The following is a 14,710-nucleotide window of genomic DNA, read 5'->3' as shown; positions in this document are numbered from 1 at the left end:
TAAACAGAAAGCGAAAATCAGTGTTGGTGTGGACAGAGGTAGAAAAATAGTAGACTACGTGGAAGATGGTGGTAGAGGAAAAAAGTACATAAAGTTTTCCCTTGAGTAGCTAGCTGAGTGATGGTACCATTTATGCTGTTTGCAAGACTGGCAGTGGAGTAGTTTGGAAATAGGTGTGGGAAGATCAGATATTTTATTCTGGCCATGTTTGAGCTCTCTTTTGGCATGTGAAGGACAGGTAGTTGAGTAGGTATAAACCTACTGTGTGAGGGAGGTATAAATTAAGAATCCTCAATGTAAAAATGGCATTTTAAGCTATTAGAATAGATGAGAGCACTTGGGGGAGGGTGAGGAGAGAGAAGAGGTGTTTGTGTTGGAAACCAAGAAAAAACAATATTTAAGGAGAAGGGAGTGATCTGTAGCTGAAATACAAAAAAGAGGTGAGAGTAGTATTAATTGGTTTGTGATTTATCATGGTTTTGGAAATCAGTTATTAAAGTTCTGTACCAAAAATGAACTTTACCATGGTAGACTTCTTTCTATAATTTGCCTTTTTAAATGAATTATTTCAAAGGAATCTGGCTTTATATTTAATTTTATTTTCATTTCATTCTACCCTCGTTTGAGTTTTGTGATTTTTGTGGCCTGTTTTTCCCTGTTCAGGTTCTTAACCAATGCAGAGATGGACTTGGCGGAGAGATAGCTAGGAACCGATTTATTACCTAATCAAAGTAGGTGGGGGAATATGGCTTAGGTCTGCACGTTAAACTATTTTCTCCCTCCTGTTTTCCAACATTAGAATTACAGGTTATTTATGTCAGTTTTCTTTAACCTATCATAACTGGTTAGAAAGTCATAAAGAGAAGTAATGAAAACAGTTCTGTGACACTGTTTAGTCTTGACAGTGGCCTAACTTAACCATTAACTTAACCTAATGTAACCATTAGCATGATATGTACCTGTAAGGATACAGATGCAGAGGCCCCTGTAGATCTCTGTGCATCAGCCACTTAGGTGTTTTTCTTTCTAATGGGCACTGTCATAGCCTGAGCATTCCTCTTTATCTGACAATTTTCCTACTTTAGTGTCCTTTTTTTTTTTTTAAGATTATTTATTTATTTGACAGAGATTGAGAGAGAGAGAGAGAGAGAGAGATCACAAGTAGGCAGAGGGGGAGGGGGAAGCAGGCTCCCTGCTGAACAGAGAGCTTGATGCGGGGCTCAATCCTAGGACCCTGAGATCATGACCTGAGCCGAAGGCAGGGGCTTAACCCACTGAGCCACTCAGGTGCCCCTTTAGTGTCCTTTAGAAGAGTGTGGTTGTAAATGTGGTTTTACAGTGACAGAGTTGTGAATGACATGGATGATGATTGGTTATAAATGGGCAATTTTCATTCTCTCTCAGTTTAAGGATGTCAGTACAAACAGATGTGAATAGTTAAAAAGACTGTCCTTGGTTGGGTTGAGCAACATGACCATGAATGTAAAGTAGGGATAAATTTGGTTCAAAAGGATAAAATGGAAGACAAGCCTAAATTAAAAAAAAAAAAAAAATCATTATGCCTCTAAAGTATTTACAGGTGAAATGATCTGTCTAAATTTTCATCAGAATAATATGGTGGGGATGGAAATAGAAATGGCACTGCTGATGAAGGAAGATTAGCTGGAAGGGGTGGTTGTTGAAGCTGAGTGTCCAGTACATGAGATTCCTTATACTGTTAACTCTCTTGGGTATACTTGGAAGTTCCTATAATTAAAAAAAAAAAAAAAAATTACCAGTTTGCAATAGCAATTTTTAAAAATGAGTCAGGAATTGCGATTTTGTAAAAAAAAGAAAAAAAAAAGAAAAAGCTTCACTACGAATAATCACGGAATGAAAAATGTTCTGAAAATATTATTTGTCAAAGTTTAATAGGATGTTTGGAGAATAAGAACAAGTTTTCTGTTAAAATTGCTTTCTGTTTAGAGAACATTATTTCATTAATTATAGGGGGTTAAAATAAGAATGTTACTCCCCCCCCCCAAAAAAAAACCACACACACAACTAAAAACATACACATGCAAATCTTTGCCAAATGTATTTTGTAGCTATGAAATTACCCATAATAAACAGTTACTAAATGTAATTATCACTTTCCTCAAGCTTATTTTTCTCTACTTCTATGGTATACACACTGCTCTAAGTTTAGGGCAGGCCCTTTAGAAAGGGATGAAAGGAATTCTCCAGTCCTTTGCAGACACCAAGGAGGTGTCCTGTGATCTAACTCCATTCTGACACTAATCAATGTTAGCATAGACCCTAAAGGTTAAAGGGTCCCATCCCACAAAGCTGCCCCCTCCTCCTCCAGCTGGAGACACCAATCACAAATACAGGTTTTCATCTGTGTTTCTGATCTTCTGGCTATAAATCAAACTCCCATGACCCCTTTCTAGAGTTTGATAATTTGTTGGAGTGGCTTACAGAACCCAGGAAAACAGTTTACTTACTAGATACCAGGTTTATTATCCGAAGATCTGACACAGAAACAACCAGGTGGAATTGATGCATGGAGGAATCCCAGAAGTTCTCTGAACCCTTTCAGTTAATGCTATTTATGGAGGTTTGATTGATTAAATCATTGGCCATTTATGATTAACTCAGCCTACATCCCCTATTCCCCTTCCAGAGGGTGCTAGTGAAAGTCCCAGTCCTCCAAGTGCCTGGTTGTTTCCCCTGGCAACCAGCTTAGCATCCTCAGTCACCTTGGTGAGCCCAGCTTACCACAAGTCATCTCATTAACGTAAACTCAGGTGTGATTGGTTATCACTTACATAATTCCAAGTGTTTTTAGAGTTCTGTGTCAGGAATGGGAATCCAAATGTGTATTTCTTGTTACAAAATCACAAAGGATAAAAGAAACTTCAGAAATTGTGGCACTAAACCACCTTGAGTTATATGGAATAGTTGCTGTTTTTGTAGGCTAAAAAAATGGCCCCAAATTATCACTTTTGTGAGTTTGACCTAAATATAATGCCTTTTTCAATCTCTGTTAATAAACAAAAGTGAAAGTACTGACTGCTGGGTTCCTATGAAATCTGTATGGGACCTACCTTTTAGGAAACAAATAGAGCTTACAGTGTGTGTGTGTGTGTTAGAGATAAACTTAATTATAATTTTGAAGTGAAAGCTTTAATTCAAAATAAAATTTTAATAGCGTCAGGATTTGCGTTGTCTAGTCCATTAAATCCTTATCTCATGACTGGAAGTAATAGAAACAAGGGAGTGTTAAAGAATAGAAAATAATGGGAGACTTTTGAATATCTAGGGCTGAGAATTATCCAGAAGTTTTTGTATCATTCAGAAAAACTTAAATGCAGCTCATGTGGATACTATTTTAGGACTTAAGTCTGAATCTTTTCCATTGTGTACCTAGTTTGTTCTTTATGAAGTTCAGGTATTCTGACAGTTTAGGATTGAAAGATTAACAGTGTCCTTGGAATGGTGGTGTTGGCAGAGGAGGAACATAATTAAGGTGTGAAAAGAGAGGACTAAAAATTTAAGAGGTTCAAGAATAAAGACCAGCCAAAAAGACTAATTACAGCTCTATTTCTTAGTTCTTTTATAATTCCCAAAACTCTTTTTTTTTTAAAGATTTTATTTATTTATTTGACAGAGAGTGATCACAAGTAGGCAGAGACGCAGGCAGAGAGAGAGAGAGAGAGAGAGAGAGAGAGAGAGAGGAGGAAGCAGGCTCCCCACTGAGCAGAGAGCCGGATGCAGGACTCGATCCCAGGACCCTGGGATCATGACCTGAGCAGAAGGCAGAGGCTTTAACCCACTGAGCCACCCAGGCGCCCCTCCCAAAACTCTTTTATGGATTTATTTTCCACTAGCTTCCCCTGCTTTTTCAGAGCTTTCCTCAGGCATAGGCCTTTATTCTCTGTCTACACTCCCTCTTAGGTGCTCAAGGAGAGGCTGATGGCTCCCAGATGTCTGCCCCCAGCCCTGACTTCGCTCTGAGTCTCGGAGGCATGATTCAGCTGCTTGTGTTTGGGCAGGAGCCTAGACTGTGCAGTTAAATGCCCATGTGCAAGTCCCAACTCATGTCACTTATTACCTCTGTGACCAGGATCAAATTTTTCACCTCTGTCTGCTTCCTTTTCCTCACTTCTATTGCCTGTAACATGATGAAATGGTGATTAGTGTGTCACTGTTGTTTTTCTTCCTGAAATCTCCATTCAGGAAATGTAGGAGACATTTCAGATTCTGCACAGAGCAATTGTGCTTTTCTTCTCCCCAGCCACTCTTCCTCTCTGTCATGTCAATAATTGGCTGTTAGCACCAACTGGTTTCTTGGGCCAGAAATTCTCCTACATCCAATCCCCGTCCATCCTGTCTTCAAAATGTGTTGCAAATTTGTCCAGTTCTCTACATGTTTACAGCCACCCTCCCTTAAGCCCATCTGCATCAGAGCGTGGTCAGATCTCAGGTGGATTCCAGCTGGTCTCCTACTCCCTCTCTTTATGATCCATACTCTACAGAGGAGCCTGAGTGCCATCTTCATTGCATTACGACCCTGTTTTTTTAAAAACCCTTAAGTAGCTGCATGGCCAATACAAGGCACATTTTTTACCAATGCCTGCAAGGTCACCCATGATCATACTTCTTACCATTTTCTTCTTGCTCTGAACTTCATCTACACTAGCCTTCTTTCAGCTCCTTGAACATGCTAAGCTCATTTACCTCTTAGGGCTTTGCTGTCCCCTCTGCCCCAAGGTATTTTCATGGCTATTTCCTCATGTCATTTAGAGCTTAGCCCAGGCATGACTTCCTCAGGGAGATGTTTGGACCACCCAGTCAGAAATAGTTCTACCCCCATGTTACTTTCTGTGTCATTGGTGGGTTTTTTTTGTTTTTTTTTTTTTTAACCTTCTGTCCTCTTTTTCATAATTATTCTTTATCTACCCCCTGCCCCAAATACATAATCTCCATAAAAGCAAGGACTTAGTCTGAAGCATCCACTATATGTGAGTTCTTTAATAGTAGGTGTCATAGAGTTTAACACAGAGGTGTTGAGTGAATGTTAAAACAGCTTAAATAGTTTTGGGAGGTAGACAGAGTAGGTGGTTATTTTACACATTTTAACATATAAGGGAGGAGCTCTCACATGTTTTTACTTACCAGTGTTCACAACACTCCATCATGGCAGAAGCTGGACTTGAACTCAAATTTTTGTGTGTTGTTTCAGTTTCCATCTCATACAGGTGGGGGGAGGCCAGGAACAAACAGTTTCTAACTAAACATGCCCAGTCTGGCTCTTTGGAATTCTTTCCTATTTCAGGTTTCAGTAGGGAGTTGGAAAAAAACAGTTTGAAGAAAAGGTTTTATAGTAGGCCACTTAGGTAGGTGCTGAGGTATCGTTGAATCAGTCTGAAAAGTCTCCCATGCTGGAGTTTAAAAAAACAAAACAAACAAACAAAACCAACACAAATTTATCTCCTGCAGGGTGTATCTAATTTGTGGTAGGGTCTGGTGTTCAGAACACAGGAAGTACTCTGAGCCTTGGACGGGATGATGTACTGTGCAAGCCTAGAGTGTACAGGGCCCTGTGGGGAGGACAGAGAGGAAATGCTGTGGCCCCTCACTCCTGGAGCTTTTATAGTCTGGTGGTATAGAGATACCACATACCAGAGAGTTCCTAAGGAAGGCAGGCTTTCATAGGTAAAACAAAGTTTGCAAGGGAAGTATCCAGAAAAGAGTACCAAAAGTGAAGAAATAAAAGCTAAATGGTGAAGATTTTTTAATGCTGTTTAACTGGAAGAGGGTTATGTTCTATTTTGTTTAGGCATTTGAGGATCCTTGATGATAGTTTTATTTCTACAGGGCTGGAAACTGTGAGACTAGAGTTAATTTCTGTATATATAAAGTATTGGAACAGGCTACAAAGAAGAGTATGTGTCCTAGGGCTTATGCATTTATAGGTCTGTGGGAAATGGGAGTGAAAAGACAGGATAGGTTCCAACTGTGATGTGTTTGATAAAAGTAAACATCAGTAACTTAAGGAAATCTGTGGTGTGTTTTGGGTTATTAAATTGTTGACAGCGTGATTTCTGGTGGCCCTTCGCCTATGAACCAGTTCTACTTACCGATTTACAGAGAAAAACTGTGTGTGTGTGTGTGTGTGTGTGTGTGTGTGTGTGTGTGTGCATGCATGAGTAATAGCTTTAAAGCTCAGACTGAAGGAGCTGTTCAAATGTTGCATTTATTTGAGTTTTTGGAATCAATTGTTCTTATATGATTTTCAACATCAAAAAGTATAAGAAAAGTACAGTATAAGATCTCTCTTTTATTCTTGTTCCCTAAGTACTTCATTCTCATGTAGCCTATTTCTAAGTTCTTAACTTATTCTCTCAAAGAATTTTTATGCATCTATATGAGGACACACATTATCTGTGCACAGAAACCTTTCTAGTATCCACAGAATTTAGAATGGTGGCTTAGCAAATAGAAGGCATCTTGAAGTCTTTGTTAGATGGAAGTCAGAGTAGCTAAGAAATACTTGTTTTGTTCTGTGAGGGAATGAACAATATATAATGTTTTACTTCTTTACGTTTTGTGTGTGTGTTTGTTTTTGTTTTTTTTTAGCCCCCTGTGCTGTCCGGAATCTCCAGGACTTGGCTCGTATTTATATCCGACGTACACTTAGAAATTTCATAAATGATGAGATGCAGGCCAAGGGGATTCCTCAGAGGGCTCCACCAAAAAGGAAAAGAAAGAGGGTTAAACAGAGAATTAATACCTACGTATTTGTGGGTAATCAGCTTATTCCTCAGCCTCTAGACAGTGAAGAGGATGAAAAAATGGAAGAAGATAACAAAGAAGAGGAAGAGAAAGATCATGGTGAAGCCCTGAAGCCTGAGGAGCCACCTCAGAATTTACTGAGAGAAAAAATCATGAAACTACCCCTACCTGAGTCTTTAAAGGCTTACTTGACATATTTTAGAGAAAAATAACTTAGATCAAGAAGAAAGAATACCTACTGATTATTCCTTTAGTCTTGAAAATGTAGCATTTGTTAGGAGTTAAAATTCTTTCATCAAAGCAAATTATAGTGGAAAAAGTATAACTTGTTTCTGTCTTAGTAATAAAAAATGATGTATTCAGTAATTAAAAAGAATCCCTTTTATAAAATATATTTTTCTTTAAATCTTGGAAAAATGCTGTTTTAACTCAGAGTGACTTTAAGAATGGAATGCAACAATACTCAAGATTTGTGTACTGTAAATCCTTTTCTGATTCCTTACAGATTTGTAGTGGTTAGGCTTACATTTAATTTTGTATAAGGTTAAATAATTGTTAAGCATATACTGATTTTTGAATTGTAGTTGTTTGCATTTCCTGTATGGAAACTTTCTTACCTAATTAGAAAATCAAATGCTGTGTAGAACCACTTACCTTACTTTGTTGCAGTCACTATTGCTGAGTTGCTATAGTATTCCGGGCAATATATGAGTGCAATAACAATACAAATATTGAATAATTTAGCTTTAAGAAAAAAGTTTCATGGAATTCAACAACACTGCTACTTTTGCTTTTGAATCTATTGCCAAAAGACACGGGAAATGATCTGCTTCTCTCATAGAGATTTTAAGAGCACATCAAGTGAGTATTAAATAAAAAGTATATACCTAATACAGTTCTTAATTTGTGTGTGGTCCCTTTACATTTTCAGTATTTAAAAATAATGAGGTTATCTTATTTGCTGGAGTTTCAGAAGATAGTACATTTAGGATTGGTTTTCCTCTTACCCAGTGTATGAAGTATTTGTTTTAAAAAGGAATATCCATTGTTCTGAATGACTGTTGACAGCACAGACAGGTAGGGAGGAAACATGGGTAACAGCCTCTTTCTTGAGTTGTACTCAGAGGCAGGACCAGAGCAGGTTTGGTCAGCAGGTGCACTTTAGCCAATAGAACCATTTAAATATTTGTCTTTGACAAGTTGGAACTGATCTAGCCTACATACGCTTTGAAATTCATCTTTGTGTAGTGTATGAGATATTCACAGGAATTGTATGTAGATGCCTTTTTGCTTTGAAAATTGTGTTCAGAATCATAGTATAATCTTTGGGACCTATGCTGTGCTCATTTAAGTTATCATGGTGTTTGTGGGGTGGTTTTTTCTGTTTTGTTTCTTGGGATTTTTTTTTTTTTTGTAAAATTATAATGATTTTCACTTTTTTCTTCATATTACATACTTAAACTATCCATCATTTGACTATTAGTTATAGCTTTATCAAGGATAAAACAGGTAGTAAATGCCATTGTTGGTTTCTTTTCTTCCTACTAGGACCTGAAAAGAGTCATTCCTTGTTAAGAAAGTATACAGTGTAACATATTTACTACTTAGTGTCACATGGATTATGTATTTTTGAAAAGGGAAAATTTGAGAGTATCACTATCAGCAGCATCACTATTGTAGTAGTTGATCAAATATGTTTAAGGAAACCCAATTGATATATATAATAAAGGATTGTTCAATCTCTTGAAAGATTAACTATTAGTAATACACAGATGGTTTCAAACATCTCAACTCGGGTAATTCTACATATTTAAAACAAGTGTTTGAAATATTCTGTTATGAATTCTCCCAAGTAAATAAGGATATTTTAGTAATGGGAAGGATAATTTCATGGAAGGTATTTGTTTTATACCAGTGACTGGGGTTAGGGTTTGGAGTTGCGTGTATCTCCACAATTTTTTTTTAGATGATTACTAAGCTGTTACTGTTAGGAAATGTCCCATCTCATTTCTGCTAAGGTAAAAAAAAAAAAAAAACAGTTTTACATGATTGTCATCTGTTAGGAATGTTCATTTTATTTTAAATTAAGTGTTTTAGAGGTTTAATATCGAGTTCCCAGTGCCCACATATTTTTATCTAGCTCCCTTCCCCTGGCCACCCTCTACACACTTTGTTGGTTTTGGAGCTAGTGTCCAGTTATGTAAACATAAATAATTCTTAAGTGATGATTTTACTATTCAAAAGAGAGTTTTTGTTGAGGATATATTTGAAGATTGACTTATTCATATGGTCCCTTACTCTGTTGACCTTAGCAAAGTGTACAGTAGATTTTCATGATCATTATATATTTTTTTGTCATTGAAATGTATCTTTTGTGTTTTTAAATGCATTTATTTTACAGTTGTGACTTTATTATTGACTTTAAATGAAATAGAAATAAAAAATGAAAATTCAAGTGAAAAGCCTTTTATCTATTAGTGGGAATATATTAGAATGATTAAGAATATTTTGGGTTTGTGTTTATTTTTTAATGAACTTACGGTTATTTGAGTATGGTTATTTATGATTTTTTTAGGCAAAGAAGTAGCAAATAAAGGTTAGATAAAATTGAAATTGATGAAGAATATATTCATGGGATTTTAGCAGCCAGATAAAATGATAGAAATAATCTAATCTAGGTTTTTTTGAATTTTACAGAGAGAAAGTAGGCCTAGGGAGATAGCATGATTTTCCTAAGTCAGACAGCTAGATGGAAATGGCTTGAAATAGTTTCCAGCATCTGATAAATCCAAGAAAGCTTCAGCAGCACCACTACTACCAAGAAGATTATTTAAATCTATATCTCATATTGGTTGACACATTAGGTTCTAGTTTTAGTAAAGAAAAAAATGTCATTAAAATAGCATACATAATGGTTAAAATACAAAAAATGTTAAATGTTGATTTCTAGCTGTTTGAGAGGATACAAATGAAGTGCAAAGCCTGAAATCATGGGAAGGTCTTGGAAAACTATTTTAAATAAACAGTTGCATATTAATTAAATTTTGTTCTCCAGTGGCCTGGCTTTCTTTTCTTTTTAATTTAGAAAATCCCAATGCATCTATGACTATATGCTTGAAGTATTGTATATAGTTGTCTGTATTCAGACATCTCATTTCCTTTGACTGTTGACACTTCTGAAGACAGTGTAGATTTTTTTTAAAATTTATTTTTATATTCAGTAGATATGAAGAATATTTAGAAGATATATGCAAAACACAAGGAATAAGTAATTCAGTGTACCTGTAAGTACAGCTAGCTTTGACTACTGGCATTACCATGACTTGTGTTCCCCTTCCTAATCTCCTCTTAATTCCTCTCTGGGGTGTTCCTTTTGTGTTTATCATAACCTTGCCTTTTGCTGTAGCTTTAGCACACATGTTTGTATCTCTCAAGAATAAGTCACCTGGCTTCATACATACTTAACTTTATATTAATGGAATCATACTCTGTGTATTCTGCAGGTTATTTTTTCACTTCATGTTGCCTTTTCTGAGATTGCTCTGTGTTGTAAATAGTTACGTTGTATCCACAGCTCAACTTAATTAATCATTATACTGTTGATGGACATTTGTTGTTACATCAGATACTTTGCTTGTCAACATTCTTAAACATGTCTTGTGACTATATGTGTGCAAGACTCTTCATAGACTGTACATCTAGGTGTAGAATTCCTGGATCATAGAATAAGTTTATATTTACTTTCACAAGGTGGTGCAGATTTAGTGTTAACAGTATGTTCCTTCCTGCAGAGTTTAAACGTTCCAGTTACTGCTTAACCTAAACTATATTTAATAGTGATTTTGCCTATTTAGTAGTATGAAGTGTTAGAGGGGCTTTGTTACTTATTAAGGGGGTTTTGTACCTTTTTGAGTGTTTTTTTTGGTTTTAAGTTTCCTTTCTGTAAAGTTCCCAGTAGAGTCTTTTGAAAATGTTTTATTCCTTAGTTTCTTTTAAAGAAATTGACTTGTAGGGTTCCTTTTGTAGCCTGGCTATTAACCCATTGTCAGTTATGTGTATTGCAAATATCTTTCATGAGTTTGTGGTTTCTGTTCTCATTCTGTTTGTAGTGTCTTTCTTGAATTAGATTTTTCAATTTTAATTGTATTAGATTCATCTTCACACAACCTCATTTGTGTGAAGATGAATATGAAAATATTTTGAAAATATATTTTGAAAAATAATATGAAAATATTAGCCTATATTTTCTTACAAAAGTTCTGTGATTTTTGTCTTTCACATTTAAGTCTGTAGTACACTTGCTATTGATCTTTGTGTAAAGTGAGAAATAATACTTTTTTTATTAATTTTTTTTTATTAACATATAATGTATTATTAGCCCCAGGGGTACAGGTCTGTGAATCGCCAGGTTTACACACTTCACAGAACTCACCATAGCACATACGGTCCCCAATGTCCATAACCCCACCACCCTCATAATACTTTATTTTTTCTTACTTTGTTGATCAACTGTTTCAACACCATTTTTTGAAAAGTCTCATTTTCTTCCTCTGATCTGCAGTATTTTTTTTTAATATTTTATTTATTTATTCGACAGAGAGAGAGATCACAAGTAGGCAGAGAGGTAGGCAGAGAGAGAGAGAGAGGAGGGGAAGCAGGCTTCCTGCTGAGCAGAGAGCCCGATGCGGGGCTCGATCCCAGGACCCTGTGATCATGACCTGAGCCGAAAGCAGAGGCTTAACCCACTGAGCCACCCAGGCACCCCTGATCTGCAGTATTAACTGTCATAAATTTATGTATCTTTTTGCTTTATGTCTAGGTTTTCTTTTCTATTTTGTTAGTTTATGGATCCCTGTGCTAAAAGTACACAGTCTTATTTACTATAGATTTATAATAATTCTTGATCTAGTAAACAAGTCCTTTCAATTTAAATTTCAGGAATTTCTTGGCTATTCTTGGACCATTTGACTTTGAAACACATTTTAGAATCAGTTTCTCAGACTACTTATACACAGTCCTCTTGGGATTTCACTTGGAATTACTGAGTTTATAGATCAACTTGTGTGAGAACATGTTTATATGATGCAGTGTCCTCCAATCCATGAATAGAGTACTTCTCTCTTTTATTTAGATCTTATTAAATGTCTTAATAAAGGTACACAATTTTGTTTGAAGCATCTTTTGATTTATGTGTAGATATTTTATATTTTTTCAATGCTGTTGTATTATTTGTTAAAATCACACTTTGCTCCATTTTTGATTTTTATATATTACTTAAATCCCATTGTCTTGAGATTGTTCTAAATTTTCTACATAGACAACCAAATCATCTTTATAAAGATGGTTTATTTTTTCCTTTGGGTTTGTTTGTGTTTGTTTTTGTTTTTGTTCATTTTGTTTTTGTTTTTGGTCAGATATGTTGGTTGGGACCTCCAGTACGGTGTTCAGTGGAAGTGGTGAACAGGAACCTTATTTCTTGTTTTACTGCCCGGATACAGTAATTTTTAATAAATGGCTTGGTGTGCTTTGAAAGAATATGTATTCTGTTCTTCAGTATAGTATTCTGTAAATGTAATTTGAATCAAATTTTTGATTGTATTTGAATCTAATACTTTTAAACATTTCTTTTGGTATGCTTTTGTGATTTTCAGCAAAATCTCTCACTTTGATGGTAGAATGTCAGTTCATTGTAGTTCTTTCAGTTTTTCCTTTGTGTATTTTGATGCAGTGATGCTACACTCTAGGTTTTTTATGTCTGTCTGGTGATTTGAACCTTTAACATTACATAGGACCCCTTTTGTATATATCCTTTACTTCAAAGTCCATTTGGTTTGATACTCCTATAGCATTGGGGGGGGGTGCTGATCACCTAGTGTATCTTTTTAAATTTTGACTTTAAAAGCTAATTTGGGGATACTACATCTCCAGGGAGATTTTTTATTCCCTTCCTTTCCATAGCAAGTTTGGAACAGGTAGTTTTCCTTGTGTTCTCTGGGTGGATGGGGACAGGGTGAAGTGGATTTCTAGTTCATCCTTAATGAACTTGAGGAAAATTCAGGTTTTCCAGTTAAGACCCTCCACTTAGGAAAAGGCTTTTTCTTCTCCCTCCTGTAACCCTGATACCCCCAAATCTATCTATTTTACTTGGTTAAGCAAGTACTCTTCAAGCTGAACCAGCCTTCAGTGTTTACTTACATTGCCAGCTTCTCATTTTTTCTTCAGTTTTGGACTCTTGTATACATGTTTAACTTAGCACCTTGATGCATTTTTAAAAATGTTTATAATACTTAACATATATAATAATACTTTTCTGCAGGAAAGTTGTCCTGAGGCATTTGAGGAAAGAATCTACAGTCTATAGTAGCTGTGTCACTCATTTGGTTCTCTGTGCCTTCCATATAGTTCTTAACCCTGTATTCACAGGAGGGTATCAGTAGAATTTTCTCATTTATGGAGCTTAGGTTTCTCATTAGAGAGTGTGTAGTCCCTCCTAGAAAGTGCGGTATGAATAGAAGCTAATACGTTTTGAACTGGAAGCAATGCGCAGACTTGGCGTGCCTTGTCCATCCAAGTCCTCCAAGTCACAAGCATTGGCAGAAACAGTAATTGTAAAGCATGGAACTGAAAAGAAGAAATTAGCTTTTTTAAGAGTTTATTTTGATATTTAGACAATAAAGTAAGCATGAACAATTGTCAAGCATACTGGGTTTATTTTAAAATCATTCTTCATAGTATTTTTTCTTGTGATCTGTGCATTTTAATTAATAAAAACCCCACATATTTAAGTTTGAACATTTTGCCAAAAGAGGGCAGTATTCACCCACTGTAGAATGGAATAGGACTGAAAAATTACTGGAAAGAAGGAAAATGAATTTATTTTTCTTTATAAGGTTGATAAGCTTTGACAAAACTAGATCTGTAATCATTAGATTTGTCTCCCAGTCTGGTCATCTGGGAGTTGCCTAGATTGGACCATCCCAAATTTTAATTTGCTTTTTTACATTTTTTAAAGTTCTAGTTTAGGGATAAGATTTGTTTGAGAATTTTAGTCTTTAAGGATAAAACCATAAACCTTTTCTAAACACCTGCTTAGAGTAACCAAAAAAATCGTTTAAAGCATATTTATTGAAGTCTGTCTTTGCCAGTGTCCTCAGGGCCACTCAACTCAGTGACCCGTGGCTAATTAAACCTGGTAAAGAATGTGTCTTCAGCCAGTGGTGCTGCCACTGAGCCCAGCGGTGGCTCGGCCTTGTTCTGCTTTACACATACGTTTGTCTATCAGTTTGTCTCCTCTGCATGGTGGTGTAGGAGTTCATGGCGTAGACATAACAGCTTTAAATATTAAAGGAAGAAATCGAAGTAGCTGGTTTGAATCTCGTGAGTGAAATGCTTTGGGCTTGAGGTGTGGAATATATAGGAAGAAAGGAAACCATTTTTTGAAAGCCTGCTTTGGAGCCGGGAAGGAAAATGTGAGCCCAGATCAGCTAATTAGAACTCTGCCCTTAAGGATTTGGTAATAACTGCCAGATAAAAAGGAAAGCTGTTCTCCATCGATATTCAATAAATAATCAACTTGCGCTTCAGAAGGACAGCCGGGGGAGAAAAAAAGGACAGCTAGGGGCTAATAAGAGGCTGGCACTTACATAACATGTAAAGTGGAAGCAACTTTGGAAAAGTTTATATTTGCATTATGCTGCCCAATAGAGTGCGTTTGTTTCCTGAAATGGCTTTTGCACGGACTAGCTTCTCCGCGTCCCGAGTCCAGCGCCCCCTAGAGGCGGCGGGTGCCCTCCGCCCTGTAATGTGATCTCCCTGCTCCTGGATTGGTCAGAGGCTGAGTTTCCCCCGGGAGCAGCGCTTAGCCGGGGCTCCCAAGCCGGGCTCCGCACCGCACGGCAGGTCCCGCACCGCACGGCAGGTCCCGCACCGC

The 14,710-nt window shown here is 36.6% G+C and overlaps 1 protein-coding gene across 3 annotated transcripts in view; it reads left to right on the top strand.

Moving 5' to 3' along the window:
- PCMTD1 (protein-L-isoaspartate (D-aspartate) O-methyltransferase domain containing 1) overlaps window positions 1-7,683 on the top strand; it is a 61,934-nt gene extending 54,251 nt beyond the window's left edge. For all 3 annotated transcript variants that reach the window (XM_032841177.1, XM_032841178.1, XM_032841180.1), the window contains one exon: window positions 6,625-7,683. In XM_032841177.1, coding sequence (XP_032697068.1) covers window positions 6,625-6,992 — 368 coding nt within the window. In that variant the 3' untranslated portion in view covers window positions 6,993-7,683. The remainder of the gene's footprint in view (window positions 1-6,624) is intronic.
- Window positions 7,684-14,710: the final 7,027 nt, after the last annotated feature.

Source organism: Lontra canadensis, unplaced genomic scaffold (assembly GCF_010015895.1).
Source record: "Lontra canadensis isolate GAN:19392208 unplaced genomic scaffold, GSC_riverotter_1.0 scaffold121, whole genome shotgun sequence".
Lineage (NCBI taxonomy): Eukaryota > Metazoa > Chordata > Mammalia > Carnivora > Mustelidae > Lontra > Lontra canadensis.
Note: the sequence above shows the minus strand (reverse complement) of the source record. Positions and strands in the feature narration are given on the sequence as shown.